Source organism: Gadus macrocephalus, chromosome 9, assembly GCF_031168955.1.
Source record: "Gadus macrocephalus chromosome 9, ASM3116895v1".
NCBI classification, from domain to species: Eukaryota; Metazoa; Chordata; class Actinopteri; order Gadiformes; family Gadidae; genus Gadus; species Gadus macrocephalus.
In genome coordinates this window covers 18922173-18942193 of record NC_082390.1, presented here as the reverse complement: position 1 = coordinate 18942193, position 20021 = coordinate 18922173, and the positions used below count along the sequence as shown (strand labels likewise).

General features: G+C 46.3%; 4 protein-coding genes across 5 annotated transcripts in view; 2 read left to right on the top strand and 2 right to left on the bottom strand.

Moving 5' to 3' along the window:
- Nucleotides 1-20021, bottom strand: part of hacd3 (3-hydroxyacyl-CoA dehydratase 3) — a 114782-nt gene that overhangs the window by 47215 nt on the left and 47546 nt on the right. The gene's annotated exons all lie outside the window — the stretch shown is intronic.
- Nucleotides 24-3761, top strand: stoml1 (stomatin (EPB72)-like 1). Its single transcript, XM_060061987.1, has 7 exons — nt 24-399; nt 842-948; nt 1045-1194; nt 2252-2455; nt 2683-2911; nt 3005-3202; nt 3385-3761. The coding sequence occupies exons 1-7, from the start codon at nt 234-236 to the stop codon at nt 3579-3581; spliced, it is 1251 nt and encodes a 416-aa protein (XP_059917970.1). The 5' UTR covers nt 24-233; the 3' UTR covers nt 3582-3761.
- On the top strand, nt 4052-8067 carry LOC132465164 (cholesterol side-chain cleavage enzyme, mitochondrial). Its single transcript, XM_060061963.1, has 9 exons — nt 4052-4516; nt 4691-4846; nt 4931-5130; nt 5530-5733; nt 6077-6234; nt 6325-6491; nt 6738-6816; nt 7147-7338; nt 7732-8067. The coding sequence occupies exons 1-9, from the start codon at nt 4242-4244 to the stop codon at nt 7852-7854; spliced, it is 1554 nt and encodes a 517-aa protein (XP_059917946.1). The 5' UTR covers nt 4052-4241; the 3' UTR covers nt 7855-8067.
- ccdc33 (coiled-coil domain containing 33) lies at nt 7935-16321 on the bottom strand. The gene is made up of 10 exons (XM_060062007.1): nt 15575-16321; nt 14753-14952; nt 14412-14475; nt 11153-11348; nt 10317-10405; nt 10085-10216; nt 9845-9941; nt 9355-9473; nt 8497-8586; nt 7935-8411 (listed from the first exon to the last, which is right to left on the bottom strand). The coding sequence occupies exons 1-10, from the start codon at nt 15623-15625 to the stop codon at nt 8328-8330; spliced, it is 1122 nt and encodes a 373-aa protein (XP_059917990.1). The 5' UTR covers nt 15626-16321; the 3' UTR covers nt 7935-8327.

Here is a 20021-nt window from a genome sequence, read left to right as displayed (position 1 = left end):
ACTCTGACTGCCTGTTCCCAAGTCCACCACAGTGTGGCAGTGATGCACGGCTAGGCCTTTGAACGCCAAATTTAAAGTGTAGAGGAAAAATATACGGAAGCACCAAACACAACAACGGTTCAGTGGGAAGTCCTACCTGTCATTATTTTGTATTTTGGGGACGGCGTTTAGAGGAACACGCTTAAAATAATGAAGTTGTGCAATTCTATACATACCAACTTACGATCACCTGTATGACAATGTTCGGCAAAGCGCCTGGCTACAAGTACAACCCTCTGGAGAAGAGCAGTCCTGGGGGTGACTCTCATGGGTTATTCAGTGGCAGAGATCAGCAGCCCTACCACAACAAAGTGCACTCCTTTGACTACATCCCGAAGATAATAGACAACGACTTCTCTGGTATGTAACGTTAGTCATCGCAACTCAAAATAGGATGTTTGTATAATTCATTATCCGTCGTTGTCCCCTGACCCTCCCACAGCAACACAATAAACACAATAACAGCGATCCCCCCACCCCCCTCTCGTTTTCATCTTTCAAGTCCTGAAAACAAATATGATACACAATATGAATCTATATTCATATTGAATATTCAATATGAATGCCCACAAACCTGGCTTTATTAAATGTGTTAATGAGTGCTACACTATATAACCATGTTATGGCCAAAACACCGGTGATGGCATGTATGAGGAAGCACCACACTATTATTATGCAGATTTTTGCTGACATTAAATCTCAAACCCCTTATTTTGCTTGTTAAGCCTGAGATCCTTCAGACATAATATGCTGACAACTTACATTGTCATGCTGCAGCTAATCTTTTCCTCATTCTATTAAGATTCCTCCCAAGGATGGCTGTCATGGATTTGCAACATGATTGTCATATTCCTGGCCTATATCTGCACGTTCATAAGCTTCCCCATATCAGGATGGTTTGTCCTCAAAGTAAGCCTAATCCTGATCAGTTATTATATTACACCTAATACAATTGTTGGCTGCTGATAATATTAACTGTGCTCTCTGGTTCTAAACGGTTCTCAGACGGTTCCTAACTACCAGCGGCTGGTGGTGTTCCGTCTGGGTCGGGTCTGTCCCCCCAGGGGTCCTGGCGTTGTTCTCCTTCTCCCTCTCATCGACCAATGGCAGAGGGTCGACCTCCGCACGCGCGCCTTCAACATACCTCCATGCCAGGTAGAACGGCCACAGTATCACTTTTTAATAGTTCTGGTTTCTTTAGAACGGATTTGTGATGAATAACACTTTCTTGTGAGACACTTCATTGTGTTATTTGGTTAAATGGAGTCTGATCATGGGAAGACCCACTTGCAGCATGGACCGAGCATCTTTAGAGAAACTTGTGTGAATGATAACTTAAAGAAACTACACAATAGAGAGAGATGATGGTTGCAGTATCAGACTTTTTGTCGATAGGAGCGATATCAATTCTAGCAAACGTAACACAGTTCGATTGGAGATAGGAAGGGAGCTAGCGATTACTATAATGTAATACACCTTTGTATAAATGATCCTTGTCCCTAGAGAAAGCTCCATTCCTCTCTCTAATTACATATGTTGCGTTAGTTAGCATTTTTATCACCATTGTGGCCAAGACGTGAATTGTCAATGGACTGGTTTCTAATTCACACAGTGAAGCCTCCTTTTAGTTGATTGTTTTCCCTTCTTTAAATCACACCTGAATGGTTCCAGGTACAATCCGTCACTTTGACACAGAGCGTTTATGGGTTTATGGGGAGAGTGTAAATGGGTGCTGCAGTCCAAAGTCACAATATTGGAGAGAGTTGTCTCCTCCTGCTCCGACTCCGCTGTCTCAAAGCTCAAAGGGTTGAACTTCAAAGGCAAAAACACTGGGGCATTGTGGTCGGAAAAGCTAGTATTTTGGTATGTTTATGTCATCTCATGGTCATTTTAGGATTTACTACATTGCATTTGTTACATATTGTACCTTACGTCAGTGCAAACCCCTTCTAGATTTGGTTTCTTTAGATCTGTTGTGCTTACAATGTGATATTTCCCACTAAGTCTCGTACGATAAATTATTTTTCACCACTAGCTGTCTCCCTTCTATACACCCTTCGTCCATTTAGACGGCGGTTTCTCGAAAGTCTGACCTAACTCTTTCATAGAGTTAGGTCACATTTAAGAGATCTCCCATTATCTGAGCCAGGGACATTTTGTGGCTATATGTGAAGAACTGAGCAGATCCCAAACCCTAACGCTACCATGCTAGGTCACAACACGGGATGGGGGCATTATGCTGATGGGGGCCGACATTCAGTTCCGGATCTGGAACCCGGTCATGTCGGTGGCGTGCGTCCAGGACCTCAACGCCTCCACCAGGCTGACCGCGCAGAACGCCATGACCCACAGCCTGAGCAAGAAGACGGTCCGCGAGGTCCAGGGGGAGAGGCTCAAACTGGAAGAATACCTCGGGGTGAGGCCCAGGGTGCCTACTGGATGTCCTTCATACCGCATGCTAATGCACTCACACACACACACGCACACGCACACACGCGCACACACGCACGCGCGCGCGCGCACACACACACACACACACACACACACACACACACACACACACACACACACACACACACACACACACACACACACACACACCACAAGCGTGGTTGATGTTATATGAGCCATCTCCCTCCGCAGGTGGACATCAACGAGATGACGCGGCCCTGGGGTCTGGAGGTGGACCGGGTGGAGCTCACCCTGGGCGCCGTGCTGAAGCCCCCGGACGAGGCCTCCACGGGGGGCTTCATCCTGCCCCCGTCCGTGCCTGGCCTGGAGGGCTTGGAGGGCCTGGCGGGTCCCATTCAGCAGCTTGCCATGCACTTCATGGGCCAGGGTGGGGCTCCACCGCCCCAGGCGGGTTCCACAGGTCAGCCGACGGGATTCAGAGGGCAAAACGGAAGAAAATGTCAAAGTTGATTTGCGTGGATTCTGAATGCTTCTCGCGCGTGTCTGCTCCCAGGGGACAGCGTCGCGTTCACGGATGAGGTGAGCGGCGCCGCGCCGGCCGTGAGCCCGGCCGGGTCGGTGGATCAGCTGCTGGGGGTGGTCCGGCTGCTGCTCTCTGAAAGCCTGGTCAACAGGGTGGGGGCCTGCTTCCATTTCCGGATCAGCTCCAGCGACGGAGAGTGCAAGAGCTACTATGTGGACCTGAGTCAAGGTGGGTGGTCGTTGTGGCCCTGGGCTCGGACGCCCATGTCCACAGCCTCCCCGTGTCTACAAAGAAATACCAAGGCACTTAAAATGAAGGAGTGAATAAGTAGTAGTAGTTTAATAATCAAGGCTCATGCGGATCTTGTTGAAGTGAATCCCAACGTTGTGTCTCAACGCGTGTCCCTCCAGGCGCCGGCGATGCAGGGCTGGGCGCTCCTCTGCGGGAGCCGGACGTGACTCTGAGCATCAGCGACAGCGACCTGCTGGCCCTGTTCGAAGGCAGCCTCCGGCCGTACGGAGCGTACGCCAGCGGGAAGCTGCGGGTCGAGGGCGACCTCAACACCGCCATGAGGCTGGAGGAGCTCATTAAGCTGTTCAGGGCTTAGCAGTTTCTAACCGTTTTATTCCTCCTGCTGTTTATTCAGCTGGGATTGTTGTGTTCGACTCTTGGCGGAACGTGACCTTACTTTGTGAGAAGCCTATTTATCATGTCTTTATTTATCTTTCAATTCTACGCTAACTTTATCTTTGACTGAACTTTGTTAAATAAAATTGAAAAACATAAATGTTTCTGTTTTGTTTGACCGTTGCCTCCTGTGTGAGTGGCTCAAACAAGGCCTTATCTCTAAACAACATCTGACAATTTGAACATATAAAAGAAGATCATGTCGCACAAAGCAAATGGTCATAGATCTATAGCTCCATTAGCAAAAAAAGTGATTCAACACTTATGTAAATCTAGGTTTTGATGAAAGGTTTAAACCCGCCCCCAAACCATTTCCCAGTGTAGCCCCCCTCCCACGGACCCCCCATAAGTGAAACACTGATCGCCACGGCGCTGAATTTGAGTCGGGGAGGGGCAGGATCGCTTCACTGGTGGACTGAGTAAAAGAGTGTTTGAGAGGCCGCTTATCCAAAAAACCTGCCCCCTTGTATTAGCCAGAACCTCCCTGCAGGGAGGGACAGCGTCCACCACCGCAGGCACCGGCCGGGCACCAGCGGTCTGTATAAAAGGCACCAGCAGAGGGGACTGTGTATTAGCTGGGATGGCCCGGTGGCACATGCTGCGCTGCAGCCCTATGGGGCTGCCTCGGCCCTGGGCTGAGGGTCTTCCGAGCGTGAGCCTGCGCCGTAGCAGCAGCGTGCCGGTGGTCAGGGACGTGTACCCAGAGAACAGCAGCTTAGTCCGACCGTTCCATGAGATTCCTGGGCTCTGGAAGAACGGGGCGGCAAACCTGTATGCCTTCTGGAAACAAGATGGCTTCAAGAACCTTCACCACATCATGGTGAACAACTTCAACAAATTTGGACCCATCTACAGGTAAAGGAGGGATTTATTTACTGAATAAGGATTATTGTGTTCATAAAGAGTCTCAGAGGTTTGGATGTCCTATGATGCCATAGGACCTTTTTCCTTTGTATTTGATAAGATAGATACAGAATCTTGTTTTATCCTGACAAAGATGTCTCAATGCTGTCTCTTTTTATCCAACAGGGAGAAGATAGGTTACTATGACAGTGTGAACATCATCAAGCCTGTGGACGCAGCCACCCTGTTCAGAGCAGAGGGCTACTATCCCAAGAGGCTGAGGGTCGAAGCATGGACATCATACAGGGACTACAGGAATCGCAAATATGGAGTTCTACTCAAGTATCTATTTTAATAAACCCATTCACACTATCTTAGACCCATTCAGACTACCAACGATTAATTATACCCCTCCTCTTGCATCAGGGACGGGGAAGACTGGAGGTCCAACAGGGTTATTCTCAACAAGGAAGTCATTTCTCCAAAGATGCTTGGGAACTTTGCCCCGTTACTGGATGAAGTTGGCCAGGACTTTGTGGCTAGGATTCACAAAAAGATAGAGAGAAGTGGACAGAACAAATGGACAACAGACCTATCTCAAGAACTTTTTAAATACGCCCTGGAATGTAAGCAATGATTGTATATATATATATATATATATATATATATATATATATATATACACACAATCATTTAGACAAGCCTTCCCCACCTAACTCCTACCTTATTCTTCATGTTTAAGCTCTGTTTTTCTTTTAATCCTAGTCTGTTTTAATATATATCTGTTAAATAGTTTAGATAGGGCAATATGTAAAGCGTCTTAGAGTACCATATTAAGCGCTATATAAATTTAATTTATTATTATTATTATATATATGTATATACATTTGACTCATTTTAATGAAACATCTGAAGGAAACTTGATTTATATGTTTTATCATAATGCCCTTGTTGTGTCTCTCGTATCTCGTCTTGTGTTACTATAACTGGTGTGTGATTCCTCCACGTCCCCTCCCCCCTGTCAGCGGTGGGCTCGGTGCTGTACGGAGAGCGGCTGGGTCTGCTGCTGGACTACATCGACCCAGAGGCCCAGCACTTCATCGACTGCATCACCCTGATGTTCAAGACCACCTCTCCCATGCTGTACATCCCCCCAGCCCTGCTGAGGACGCTCGGGGCCAAGGTCTGGAGGGACCACGTCCAGGCCTGGGACGGCATCTTCGGCCAAGGTAGGACCGCCCTGACCTTTTATAACGACGGCTGCTGAATCATGACCGCGGAAGACATCCGAAGGGTTCTCAATCAAAAAGGTGCGGGTTCAAACCCAACCAACGTCAGCACTGCCTTGTACCTGTAAGCATTTTTAAGCAAGAAGACTAACTCCTATATGCTCCTGAATGACATGCACTTTATCTGAATGAACCTCAAGTGACTTTGGATAAAGGCATCTCCTGCACTGCAAATATTATCGTTGAGCCGTGCTGCCACACACATTAATATTGGTCATTGATTGAATTACAGGCGTCTTTTAACCCGTGAATAAAAGAGTTTGACTTTCCCATCTCTCTCCAGCCGACCGCTGCATTCAGAACATTTACAGGAAGTTGAAGGAACCGGTTCAGTCCGATAAATACCCGGGGGTCCTGGCCAGCCTGCTCATGCTTGACAAGCTGTCCATCGAGGATATCAAGGCCAGCGTGACGGAGCTGATGGCCGGGGGGGTGGACACGGTAAAGACGACCACGACACTGGAGACACACACTATCACGCAGGAGTCTCTCAGCACAAGGACTGAGGCTCTGACACGGCTGTGCCCCCAGACCTCCATCACCCTGCTGTGGACCCTGTACGAGCTGGCCCGACACCCCGCCCTGCAGGAGGAGCTGAGGGCCGAGGTGGCCACCGCCCGCGCCCAGAGCCAGGGGGACCTGCTGGGCATGCTCAAGAGGATCCCCCTGCTGAAGGGGGCCCTGAAGGAGACCCTACGGTAGGGCAGAACGGGTCCCTATGAGGCACTGCTTCAGCCCCTGTAACAACAGAGCCAGGCTGTGGTGATCCTGGTCCATTGGACAATGGTTCAGCCTTTTTACCTTGAGTTTCAAGAGGCAAACAAATAGGAAGGACATGTTTAACCATAGGTTTTTTTCACCAAGTTTTGGATAATAGTTTTGATATTCTGTATGCTTTTGATATAGTGCTACAACGACCATCCTTCTGTTCTTCCGTCTTCTAGACTACACCCAGTGGCAGTGAGCTTGCAAAGATACATCACAGAGGACATTGCCATCCAAAACTACCACATACCATCAGGGGTAAGAACACCTTCTTTAGTGCATTTGGCTGTCAAGTGTAACCTCAGTGAGTACGTCTTAATTGAAGTATCCATCTTGTGTGTGAAAACATTGACTCTCTTAAAATGCAGTGTATGTCTCTTGTATGATATTGACTGATCTTTAAATAATGACTGATGTTTTAATGTATCATACTGCATCTTATATATATATCTGTAAGCCTTGTTCGTAGAGGATGATGGTTATCCAGTGGTTATCCAGACTAAGTATCTCCCCAAGGACAACGCTTTGATATGCACTATAATGTAACGTGTCAGACACTTTTTTAACAACGTGTGCGCTTATGTGTAGACTTTGGTCCAGCTAGGGCTGTTTGCGATGGGCCGAGACCCCTCGGTGTTCCCTCGACCAGAGCAGTACCAGCCCTCCCGCTGGCTGCGGACGGAGAACAACTACTTCCGCAGCCTGGGCTTCGGATTCGGCCCCCGCCAGTGTTTGGGCCGCCGCATCGCCGAGACGGAGATGCAGCTCTTCCTCATCCACGTGAGATATTACACGCGTAATATAACCCCATCAGGAACATATGTGCGTCATCGCGGCCATGCTCCAGAGGGAGAGACATCTGTTTCAGTAACAAGGTTTAGCAGTGAGAGGCAGGAATGGGCGGGACTTCCACTAGAGGGACATCCGTTTCTGTTAAATGTTTAGGGTATTGCCTTTTTAAAATTCTTCATAAAAACTGCATGTTTATTTTCTACCATTTTGGTGTTATTCTTGTCATTTTCTGATCCCCTCATAAAATAGAAAGAGCAGAACGGAAAATTTGTTTGGGGACGACAGGTACTACGGTAAAGGCCACAAACCTTTACCGCATTACCTAAAAACGTTATGTGTCACATTTTCACCGGTTAACCAAGACCTGCCATGCCTTTTCAGATGCTTGAGAACTTCAGAGTGGAGAAACAGAGGCACGTAGAAGTGAGGAGCACCTTTCAGCTCATTGTTCTACCGGAGACGCCCATCATATTGACCATCAAGCCTCTGCAAGGCCAACGATGACTGGGAACCTCACAGGAAACAAGCAGGAATTACATATAATGACAAAAAATATTTTGTCGAATATTGTATACTTTCATAGATCATGTGTATTATTTTTGAATATTTGTAACTAAAAGTAGCATTTGACTGTGATAATCAAATCCAAAAGCATTACACAGTAGTTACAAAATCGTTTTTTATCTTAAAAAAATAAATGTTCTCTGTGCCATTTGATATGGGTTTGTTATTGATTACTTTGGTCATGCTTGCAACTGGAAATGCAATCACACATGTACGCACGCACGCAGACACACACACACACACACACACACACACACACACACACACACACACACACACACACACACACACACACACACACACACACACACACACACACACACACCACACACACTCACACACATGCAGACACACACACACACACAAATATTGGCACCTTATAAAATATCACATTACATGAGGTCATATTGGCTTCATCCCAATCCATGTCTGGTCTCACTGAGTCTGGTCAACATTTCCTGTTTCTCCTCCCCCCATAGTTTACAGTTCTCTGCCAGCTGTAAATAAAAGAAAATAAATAAAAACAAACAAAAAAAACACCAACTGATCTTAGTATGCTGAGAGTCAGGTTTGTGTCTCTACCTGAGTCTCCAGTGTTCGTATTCTTGCTTCAGATGTTTCTAATTTGTGAATCAAAGCGAGTCTCTCCTCTTTTGGAAACACCTTTGGTGCCTGAGAAAGGGAAATTAATATTTATTTGACCATAGAACCGTGTTTCATAGAACAACAAAGAGGATTATCAAAGGTCATTCAAACTGCATGAAAAAATAATAACTACCTATGTAAGGATTATTTGGTTTTGTTTTGGTGGTACTTTGAGGTGCATGAAGACAATCAAAATGTAAATATCTACCATTTGGCAGTATAGTGTAGTGTACTCCCAGACAGAAATATACTGAGATAGATCCTCAATGACTGCATCCTAACTATGAGCTTCTTAGGGGCCACTCACACTAGGGCCACGGCCCCGTGCCCGAGCTCATTTGCATACTAAAGTCTAGAACGTTTGGCTAGTGGGACCACGCCATCCGTATTCCAGCACGGAACAGCCCCTTGGAATCGTGCTGAATCTTCCTGCAGCACGGAACAGGCAAACGGCCCTAGTGTGAGTGGCCCTTTAGAGCCAAATTACCAAAACCTACCTGCTCTTTTAAAGGGCCCCTATATTACCACCAGTTGTGAGTGTGATTAAACATCACAAGCCGTTTCAAACTGATGTCACTAAGGCACAGGAAAAGGCAGATTTTCAAACGGATTGTAATGGCTGATTACACTCACACCTGGTGGTATAATAGGGACCCTTTAAGACATGCAAATGTTGGCTAAAAAAAGGGTCTAAAGAGTGATTAGTATCTCTGGAACCAACTGTAGCACGCCCTTATTTTAAACACCATAGTGTAAGATGGACGGAATCGGTGTGTGTGTGTTTATCAAAGTCACCTGTCCTGAGTGCTGCACCCGAGAGGCATAAATCTGCTGATTCAGCAGCTCCAGCTCACGCTTTATCCCAGCGTTCTCTGCTGCCAGGGCCCGCTCCATCTCTGCTCTGCCAGCGTCAACTACACACAAACACGCACACACAGACACACACACGCACTCACACAAACACACATACAGACACACACACACACACACACACACACACACACACACACATACAGACACAAACACACACAGACAAACAGCTAGAAAGACACACACACACACACACACACACACACACACACACACACACACACACACACACACACACACACACACACACACACACACACATAAACACACACACACACACACACACACACACACACACACACACACACACACACACACACACACATACATACACAGCCGGTTTGTAATTGTATAATACAGATGTAGAAGTTAGAGACAGGCACAGTTATTTTGAAAATGTATTTAGCATCCGTACCTTCTGGCAGTTTTTTCCCAACATGCTTTTTGTCCTCACTCTTTCTATTCCTCTCTGTCAACCTGTTATCGAGCACTTTTTCCATCTTCTCAATCACCTGCACCAATAAAGAAGCACACCAACAAACATTCATGTCTTGATCGAATGGACTTTAGCCAGATGGAGCACACAAATAGATATAAACTCCCATCAAAGCCTGATGAATCATTTTGGTTAACAGAAGAGCTTGGGTGGGTGAACCTTCTCCTGCTGTTTCACCGTGGCCTCCAAGCTTGCCACCCGAGCCACATGACTCTGGCAGCGCTGCACCTCCTTCTGCTGCTCCTGGTAGGCCTTCTGCAGCCTCACGTGCTCCTTCTCATGGTCGTTCCTCTGCACCACATGCAAGAGAGCAAGAGTTAGGCAATATTCCAGTCCCTGGTGAATTGTCCGCTCGTTGCAACAAAAGTATGTGGGGAGTTTGAATGCTGACCCTGATCATCTCGTTCTGCAGCTGCTGCACCTTGTCCCGGTGCTCACCAGCCTTCCTCATCTCACTGGCCAGCTTGAACTTCAGATGGGCTTTATCAGAGCACAACAAAGAAAAGGTGACTGTTACATAAACTGTGATGTCATATTCGGCTGAGAGTTATCTGCCCCCCCCCCCCCCCCCCCCCCCCCCAATTCTGTCTTTGCGGTTCTTTCATAGAACGGATGGAGGGAGTTCGACAAACTCTCTAGACCGCCCGAGTGTTGTCAGGCGGTCTACGGCTTGATCATCTCTCGAGACATCCAGCTCACATCAAAGCTCCCAGCAGAACAGGTTTCCTGTGGGGAGACCAACTAATCTCCTCCTTTTGCTTTCTTTGGCTTTGATGCCAACCAAGGGGAACATGCCTTTACTGAGGGCCACGCACTGTCCTTCAGCAGATAAGGGCTGCAGGCTCCACACGGTTTATCAGGATCCTAGACGTAAATGAGCTGCCTTATCTCTGCATAACACAGACTGTTATAGTGGAGCACAGACACCCAGCCAACAAGGACTAACAGCACAGACAGATGTCCGCTGAAACCAATGAGTTGGACCTGGGATATGTACCTTATAACAAATCACAAATATGTTATAAAAAATATTATGTTCAACCAAACCCCAAGTCAAATTAAGGAAATGAATATGATGTAGTTATAAACATGTCCCATTCAAACACTTTGGGAAATCAGTGCCCTTGTTATTTTTTTCATGCACAGAGATTAATGCATTTGACCACCAAGCAATTGAGGATCTTGAGGAGCAGCAGGGATACGCGTTGGGCTGCCGCGGCTCTCTACCTATCCGGTCCGCTATCTCAGCCTTGGTCATGACGTCGATGTCGCCGTCGTCCAACAGCTGCTGGCCAAGGTCCTGGTGCAGCGACAGGTCGCCGAGGAGCCGGCTGTTCTCCGCCTCCAGGGTCACCACGAGCGTCCTCAGACCAACCATGTCCTCCGCCATCTTGTCCAGGGCCGAGCGATAGCTCTCCACGTCCTGCTGGGGGGGGGGGGGGAGGGGGGGGGGGGGGGGGGGGGAAGAAAGGGTGAAATAAAATAAAGGGACATGATACACGTAGATAACAACAAAAACATAAAACAGCATAGCGTACATTATTTAACTCGGTAAGATATTAATCTACTTTAATTTGACTTATTTATTGGGTGTCTGAAATTCAACAAAACGAAATGCTGGATAATTTCCTGAAAACACCTTTGCTTGAGTCATGTCTATTGAATGTGTGTGTCTATTGAATGTGTGTATCACATTGACAGCCTCAAAGGGCCAGAAAAGGACCCTCCCCCTAACCCTTCACCCTGCACCTTTCAGAGGGAAGAGCCTTGAGATGAACTCAGAACAGGGAGCCGTGGTTCCAGAGACGGCGTGATAGGAAGCACATGAGCAGACTTTAAACAGAACCCATACAAATGCTGTGCAGAAGTGAGCTAGTAGAAAATAGTTGAATAGAAATTAGTTTGACATTGTGCAGCTGACTCTCAGTTGTTGGTCTGTTTCACCACTAGATGTCCCCTCTAGTCCATCTTATAACAGATTCAACAGGCTGAACTGAACCAAGGGTGCCAAGCAGGATTAAGACCGTTTATAATGTTGTAACATGGAAGACAATTCTTCATGCAGCTTACTGTCTAGGTAATTAACCTCGGTGTCTCTTGGTTTTCGCTGCAAGCAGGCGTCAACACAGACAGCCCGTGCGAATCGAATCAGGGGAGTGTTCTGTGCTTGCCATGGATTGCATGAGGTTGTGGTGCAATGCAACAATACCAGTGTTGACAAATTCGTTTTTTAAAATATTCACCCCCTTCAAGGCAAAAAACAATGCACAGATATATGTTGAGTGAACTGTGAGATCTCGGATGGACAGACAGACAGATCACAAGGAGGTCTGGCATTTTCAGAATCAGATTCAAAAGAAACAAATATTTCGCGTATGCAGCTTTACAAATACATTTTCCTGGACACAAATGTCAGGGGACAAAAAGCCATCTCCCCAGCCTTGCCATATTGTACTGCCCCTTCTGTCCCTGAAGAATGTAAATGCAGCAGCGCTTTCACTGCCTTTGCACTGCGGCCTTGCATTGTCGCCCCCGAAGCAATTAGGAGCCCGTGCCCATTGTTGACGAGCTCTTTCATGAGGACCTTGCTCATGTCAGGCATGTGCCTGCAACACGCTGCTGCAGGGAACACGCTGCGGCATTGTTCCCTGTCTCCTGCTCCCACTCTATCAGCTGGGGTACTGAGAGCGAGAGAGAGAGAGAGAGAGAGAGAGAGAGAGAGAGAGAGAGAGAGAGAGAGAGAGAGAGAGAGAGAGAGAGAGAGAGAGAGAGAGAGAGAGAGAGAGAGCATGCATGTGTCTTATGTGTGTGTGTGTGTGTGTGTGAGTGCGTGCGTGTTTGCGTACGTGTTTGTGTGTGTGTGTGTGAGTATGTGTTTGCGCTTGTCTGCGTGTGTGTGTGTGTGTGTGTTTGTGTGTGTGTGTGTGTGTGTGTGTGTGTGTGTGTGTGTGGGTGTGTGGGTGTGTGTGGTGTGTGTGTGTGTGTGTGTGTGTGTGTGTGTGTGTGTGTGTGTGTGTGTGCGTGCGTGCGTGCATGAACGATTTGATGCAGGAGGGGGCTTGAATGATTAGGAGACTCCAATCCAGGTTGATGTGCTTGTAGCTCCCGTGGGACAGTGGGGTGAAATGGAGCATTTCATTGAGAGGGGGCAGGGCCAAGGGGTGGGACCGGGGGGTCTGAGACCCCGTGATCTGGTCCCAGCAGGCATGATGGAAGAGATGACTTCTTCCATGGAGTCACCATGGAGTTGAATAGGGTGAAGCTAGCTGGGAGATATCCAACCTTTTACAGGCTTTTACGTCGACTATTCAATGACAACAATTTTTTTGTTTCTTCATACCAACTCGCTGTCCAGTCATGGTGAAATCATCATATAAGGAAAGCTTCACCTTTCAAATATTCTCAGTTTGTAAATTGACTGACATCCTCTTTTTTTATATAATTAACTATATTAATCATGAATAAAAGAGAATGTTTGATTTATAGAAAAAAACTGGGGTATGTGATCCTGTAAAAAAAATACATTAAAGCATGCAGAAAAAACTCTAGATTCCCCCCGGCTAAAATACTGCAAATATCAGCCCAATCAACACGGTCTCGTTTAGAGTGCAATCAGTCTCAAAATAAATGTTAATCTATTCCACTGGCTGCCATTTTGTCCCTCCGCAGTGTGCAGGGAGGAGAACATGTGTGACATGAGAAGGAGAGGCCATTCAGTGAGCTCTGCCAGCAGCCTGCGTCACGCTGGACTTTATAATAGCAGACATCTCAGCATGGCGTCCACCCGCTATTCTCTACGCTCTTATAGTAGGGAAGGATCTGGATTTATTATTTTCAATTGCAGATATTATACAAACCCAATGCTGAAGATATAGGACTTCACTATCTCAAGGCTATCTAACACTTTTCTAAAATTTTTCCCATCACTCAAATTTTAATTTTCAGAAAGATATAATCTTTAGTGTTCATTTTGCAAACAGTTTGCTCTGTAACAGTATGCAGTGGATATATGCCCCACATTTATGCCCCACATATATGTGGGGCATAAATACACTGTATACTGAAGCAATGTTCTACTTAGAGCAGGGGTTCTCAAAGTTTTGACAGCCGAGGGCCAATTTAGGAACCCAAAATTTGACTGAGGGTCAGCAAACATCAGCATCCCAGTGGTGAAAAAAAACATTGCACCGTGGACCTCTGGGAGTGAGGTCAAGTGAGGTCTAAATCACAAAACGGAGGTTCATCCTTTCAAAGTAATGTACAGTCGGATTAAAACTAACAAATAACAGGATTTAATTGAAAGCTACAGAGTCTACGTTCCTCTTTATATTTATTTAATTTATGTTTAAATTAATTTTGTTTTTAAAAAAATCTTTTTTTCTTTTCTTTGTTTTAACTTACGCACTTTGAGAACCAATGCCTTAGAGAGACAAGTTGAAGGAAAATTCTCATGAGAGAGCTGTGTTTTAGGTCAGTGTAAACTCACCTTGGTCTGAAGGGTTAGCCTCTCAGCAGTGTTTTCCTCTGCCTTAAAATCAGGTAGAGGTAGCCTGAAATGTCAACATAAAATCAGCGTTAAATAACACCACATCTAGATCAGTACCACGTTGAGTGTTGAACTTGTATCAATGATGAAATAAAAAACGATAATAGTTAAGAATATCAAATAATCAAATCAATAATTATTACAAATAAATACAAATACAAATCATTTGTCTGTCTTGATAATTATCAAGTTAAAAACACTTCATACAATTAAAATCTAATTAAAAACACATAACAATTGTTGCCGAACATTTCCAGGCTTGTGTTTGTGTGTGACGCTACCGTTTGTGTGCATGCAGAACCTGATAGGTCTTCCCCGGCTGGGACGGGGAGGCCGGCTGCCCCTCGCTGGGCATGGCTCCTCTCCTCTCAGCCGGAGGGCTCTGGGAGGCGGCCCCCCCGGGGCTGACTGGCTGCCGGTCTTCTGGAAGGATCGGAGCCAGTGCATTGCGGGACGGAAGGTCAAACGTGCTGCTCAGGAGCTGAGGGAGAATTCAGCCCATGGTCGATATATGTTTCATCCACAAGTCCTTCTTAACTGCCAACTCTCATCAAAACAGATGTGAGATAATATTTTATATTGTATCAGAATGTAACGCAAACAGACTATAGGCTGACATTATGGAGCGCATGTTAGCCGACGCCGCTCCCCAAGATAAACATCAACAGCACTTTTGCAACCATGTGTGGGTGGACGGAGTGTCGTGTGTGGATGCAGAGCCAAAGCATCCACTCATAAGTACCCAGGAGCCTCTCTCCACGCAGAGTTACTCTAACCTTTCCCTGCCCGCTTTGCTTGCATGGCCTGCAACACCCACTTGGATAGAGGTTCTTGCGTTATTCTGCATAACAGCCAGAGACACATAAGTGGCCACTCAGCTCCAGCGGTCACCACCCCGGCAGAGCTCCGTACGGGCTTATTATTAATCCACCTCGATGGACGCCATGCACCGGGATTTGCTATGGTTGCCAAGCAACATCATTAGATGGTGAAAACATAGTGAACAAGTATTTGTTCAAAAACCTATTCCTGGTTGATATGCATGTATTATTTTACATACATACATGAATAGGCTATCATGTTTGCGGGGTCATGAGGCATACCTTACTGGTTTTGTGGTTGCTGGCTGGCCTCGTCTCTGGTTTAGATGTCATCTTAAGATGGGGAATATGGGTCCTGGTTGCACGTGTGAAACCCGCTCACCCAGCAGATGAACTGAAAGCAGCACTCTCATGCGTGACTAATCTCCAGTAACCACAACACAACACAGGCGTAGCAACTTCAAAACGCCACCAAGGAGGATCACTATTATCCAGGGACACAATGCACTCCTGAAATTATTCATTCAACCGTTTCGACTCATAACACATGATACAACCTCCGCCTCAACAAATGAAACTGATTATGGACCGACTAAATAGAATACAACCTTTAAAATCAAGCAGCGACTACGGGTCAAAAGAACAGAAGACAACCTTTCAAACATGATTTAGAGAATATGGAATTATAATGATGCATGGCACCAGGTAATAATGAAAAGCAATAATCCATGATCAAGTTTAACACGTCAGCTGGGATGCCCTGGGGTTCTCCGCAGCATTAGAAATCAATCTGGATCAACGGTGATCTCCATGAGGTGAAGTGGCATGTGAACAGAATCAATGGAATCAGAGCAGGTGTCAGCGCAGTTGAATGCCAGCGTCTGGACGGTCTCACCGTCGTCATGGAGATGAGAGGGATGGGACTAATGAGGTCCGGGAAGGGGAGACGTGCGCAGTGATACCTGTGTGGCTCTCTCTCTCTCTCTCTCTCTCTCTCTCTCTCTCTCTCTCTCCTCTCTCTCTCTCTCTCTCTCTCTCTCTCTCTCTCTCTCTCTCTCTCTCTCTCTCTCTCTCTCTCTCTCTCTCTATATTTTTATTTGTATTATCAGACAGTATAATCCTGCAACATATAGCGCCACACACATGTCAAACCAATAATTGGTGTGCATATATACATCTAATTATCTTTGATGGATAGCTAAGGGAATTATTGATTCAATTGAATTTCTGTGAAACCTTGACTGTATAAGTAGGCCTAGGTAGGGGACTGTGTGTGTGTGTGTGTGTGTGTGTGTGTGTGTGTGTGTGTGTGTGTGTGTGTGTGTGTGTGTGTGTGTGTGTGTGTGTGTGTGTGTGTGTGTGTGTGTGTGTGTGTGTGTGTGTCTGCCTTTGTGCTTTGTATACAAATGTGTTTGTCTTGTGATTTCCTTTACATGATCAAAGCAAACAGAGATTGTGACACAATAGAAAACCAATCCATTCTGGATGCAGGTCAGGAAGACAGGTAGTATGAGGGCCATGTTGCGATTCTGGCTAAATTTACATTTCAAACCATTTTCAAAAGGTACAGATGAGATCCATTTCATTTATTTATTCATAACGATTGTCAGTAAATCCGTAGCCAAATTCCCTGCATGAATATATGTGGTTTTATATTCTGTTCTGTTAAGTACTTAAATTAATATTTTCTTAACTGTCTCATTTAATACATGCTAAATAATTCACTGTATCCTTGCAGCTATGTGCTCGTGTAGGAGGCGTAGACTCCTTCACTCCATCGAGGGAGACCCTGTTAACCCCAAAACACTTGCAATTTATTCCAACAAATTTGTCGAACCAAACTGTAAACATCCTCCACCAGGATCACTGCGGCTGTTTTTTATTTTCAAGCACTGATACACAACCACAGTGGATCTAAAAATGGCAGCAGTACGATCCTCGTCCCCCCATCCTGCAGAGGAAGTGGGGACCTCTGTGCCAACAGAGGGCTGGGGACACAGCAGTCATCAGCATTTCACACACGACCTGCAAAGTGTAGAAAAACGGGCCGTCTTCCTCTGGATTGACAGCCCAGAGTCTGCTGCCACATGGAGCCTCAATTAGCCTTCCAGAACGAGGCCTCTCCCTGGAGCCTTCTCCCCCCCTCTGCTCATCGCCTTCTCCCCTCCTCCCCCTCTCCCTGACCCAGTCCTGCAGCTCCACAGCCTCCCTGTCACTGCTCTGGTTACACAACCCGGAGACACCGAGATCAGAGTGGTGGTTATTGTTCTGTGAAATAAATGGATTTGAGTCTCTTCATAAATTTCAAAAGCCAATGGCGAATACAATTGGTCTAGTGAATAGAAAACAATTATAAACTACAGTTAAGGCTCTGACTAATTACACAGATGTGATTTATTTCCAGAATATTATTCCAAATAATTATTTTAGAGCCATTTAAAAGCTATTTTAAATAGGCCTAATTCAATTGATACTTTTTTATTTACATTTTTCATTTGATGTATTTGATACACCTACTCAATTATTTATCTGATGAACAACCGATTATATCAATCCAATAAGGATACATTTTAGAATATGAATGATAATCAATGATGATAATTCAATCATCACTACATATATATATGTGTCTGATCCTATCAATGCGTTTGGGTGCATGGCAAATTGGATCGACTGAATTCCCATGAGCAAACCGTTGATTGCTTTCTATGTAATGAAATCTGTGCTCTGTCAGCAAAATCAAAAAAGGAAATTGTTGTGTGTGTGTGCATGTGTGTGTGCGTGCACCTGTGTGTGTGTGTGTGTGTGTGTGTGTGTGTGCGTGCGTGCGTGCGTGTGTGTGCGTGCGTGTGTGTGTGCGTGCGTGCGTGTGCGTGTGTGCGTGTGTGTGTGTGTGTGTGTGTGTGAAGTCTGTGTGTATGCCTGTTGGTTTCAAGGACATCATGCAGCCTTGAGTCAAGGACACGGAGGGCTGTCAGCCCATCCCATTGAGCTCCAGAGCAACACTAAAGTTACGCGTGTCAGTAAATCACGACCCGTGATAAACGCTAAGCTACGCTGTACGGTTGTTGCTCTTAAGGCTCCACAGACAAACTAGCTTGGCCTTAATCATATAAGCTGAGTAAGTGATCCTCGTGATATGTATTCAATACACAGGAATTTATTAATGCTAAAATGTATTTTTTAAACCATCCAAAGTGTGGCTATGATGAATTTGCGTGTTTAATTTAATGTTTAATGAAGTGTTACAATTGGAAACGAACACTTGATGGAAGAGAGTATTTATCTTATATAAAACCTTTAATTCACCAATGTTAAGTATCACATTTTAATAAAAGAAAGTCAACTGCAATATCACCAACCTTCAAATCGTTTTTTCTCATATCTGACAATGTGCCCCAAAGGTGCGTTCAGCCTTCCTAGATACTCGCACCCGATCCCAATCAACCAGTGAAGAAATCCCTACCAGCGCCCACAGCAGTGGGACCCGTGAGTGCTGAGACCGTCTCAAAGAGTAAACATATAGCTTAGCGAAGCATTCTCAGAGTAAGCCTGCAGCTCAGAGTTTAGGGTGCTGCAGGCAGCGCCCATCAGCGGCTGCATTTATTTCCAATCTCCCTCCGCGTGGCGTGACCTTTCCGATAGAAGCGGCGTGGCCCGGGCTTAATGACTAACACACCAGTTGACATTTACAGGAAACAGTTGACGTGAGAAGGAACATGAACATGAAGAAACGTGAAAAACCATAACATTGTTTTGTAGTCCCCACAGTGCACCATAAATTGGGGAATGATAGATGACAGAATTAACACCAATGCACAGGAATGCCCAGGACTGTGGGCAGCGTAAAGCAAGCGATGGTTTGCGGGGGAGAAAGGGGTGATTCACGTGTGCACGTCTCCGGCCCTGATGCATCACTTGGGGTTTGACTGGGCTGTCAGCGCTATTGGATTTATATCAGACAGGCGCTGATGTCAACGCCCCCCGCCCCCCCCCCCCCCCCCCCCCCCCCGCTCCAAAATAAAACACAGATCAGAGGTCAGCCGGTCCAGTGATGATGTGTTTAAAGTGCTCAGAGGCAGTGGTGGATGTGGCGACGTCTGAGACCTGACTGAAGGTCTAACCCACCTATTGCCTCTACTTCTCCGACAGGCATGTGCTCTATGACCAGATTCTCTATAGCACTGTGTGAACTGAACAAGAAAATATAAACAACAAATTAAACAACGTGCGAGGATCAGGTGAGACCAGCGTCCTGTTCAGCGTGCACACACATTGTATTCAAAGGGCGGCGTTTGGTGGTCCCTCATCAGCCAGTTAGTCTACACAGCCTCGTGCACCCCATTCGTCATGAGCATAGAGGCAGGGATGGCATTATCCAGGGGTCCATGGGAGGGTTAAAGATCTACATTAGCGTTCCATCGACCTCGTAGGCACCGGGGGAGGGGAGGGGTGCGGTGTGTGGGGGGCGGGGGGGGTTATTGTGCACTCTGGAAGCCCACGTCGCTAGAATCAGATAGGAGCACGGAATAGAGTAGTTAACCTCTCGAGTCCCCTTCTCCGCGTGGGACAATGCAGCCTCCTGTAACGAGCATGGCTCGGCTATTTACTGCCCGTCGGCTGACGGACAGCCCTGGTTAGACGGAGAGCAGACCATTAGCGGAGCCGGAGACGGCAGAGACAGCCAGACAATAGGCAGCACACTAGTGCTGGGACGACTTCATCGCAC

Excerpts from the sequence above, each read along its gene's own strand:
- stoml1 (XM_060061987.1), top strand. The coding sequence starts at position 234 with ATGACAATGTTCGGCAAAGCGCCTGGCTACAAGTACAACCCTCTGGAG. Across the intron at positions 949-1,044 it reads CAGGATGGTTTGTCCTCAAA|ACGGTTCCTAACTACCAGCG; the intron begins GTAAGCCTAATC and ends AACGGTTCTCAG. Across the intron at positions 3,203-3,384 it reads CTATGTGGACCTGAGTCAAG|GCGCCGGCGATGCAGGGCTG; the intron begins GTGGGTGGTCGT and ends GTGTCCCTCCAG.
- LOC132465164 (XM_060061963.1), top strand. The coding sequence starts at position 4,242 with ATGGCCCGGTGGCACATGCTGCGCTGCAGCCCTATGGGGCTGCCTCGG. Across the intron at positions 5,734-6,076 it reads GGACGGCATCTTCGGCCAAG|CCGACCGCTGCATTCAGAAC; the intron begins GTAGGACCGCCC and ends ATCTCTCTCCAG. Across the intron at positions 6,235-6,324 it reads TGGCCGGGGGGGTGGACACG|ACCTCCATCACCCTGCTGTG; the intron begins GTAAAGACGACC and ends CTGTGCCCCCAG.
- ccdc33 (XM_060062007.1), bottom strand. The coding sequence starts at position 15,625 with ATGACATCTAAACCAGAGACGAGGCCAGCCAGCAACCACAAAACCAGT. Across the intron at positions 11,349-14,411 it reads GGCTAACCCTTCAGACCAAG|GACGTGGAGAGCTATCGCTC; the intron begins GTGAGTTTACAC and ends CCCCCCCAGCAG. Across the intron at positions 9,474-9,844 it reads TGGGAAAAAACTGCCAGAAG|TTGACGCTGGCAGAGCAGAG; the intron begins GTACGGATGCTA and ends GTTTGTGTGTAG.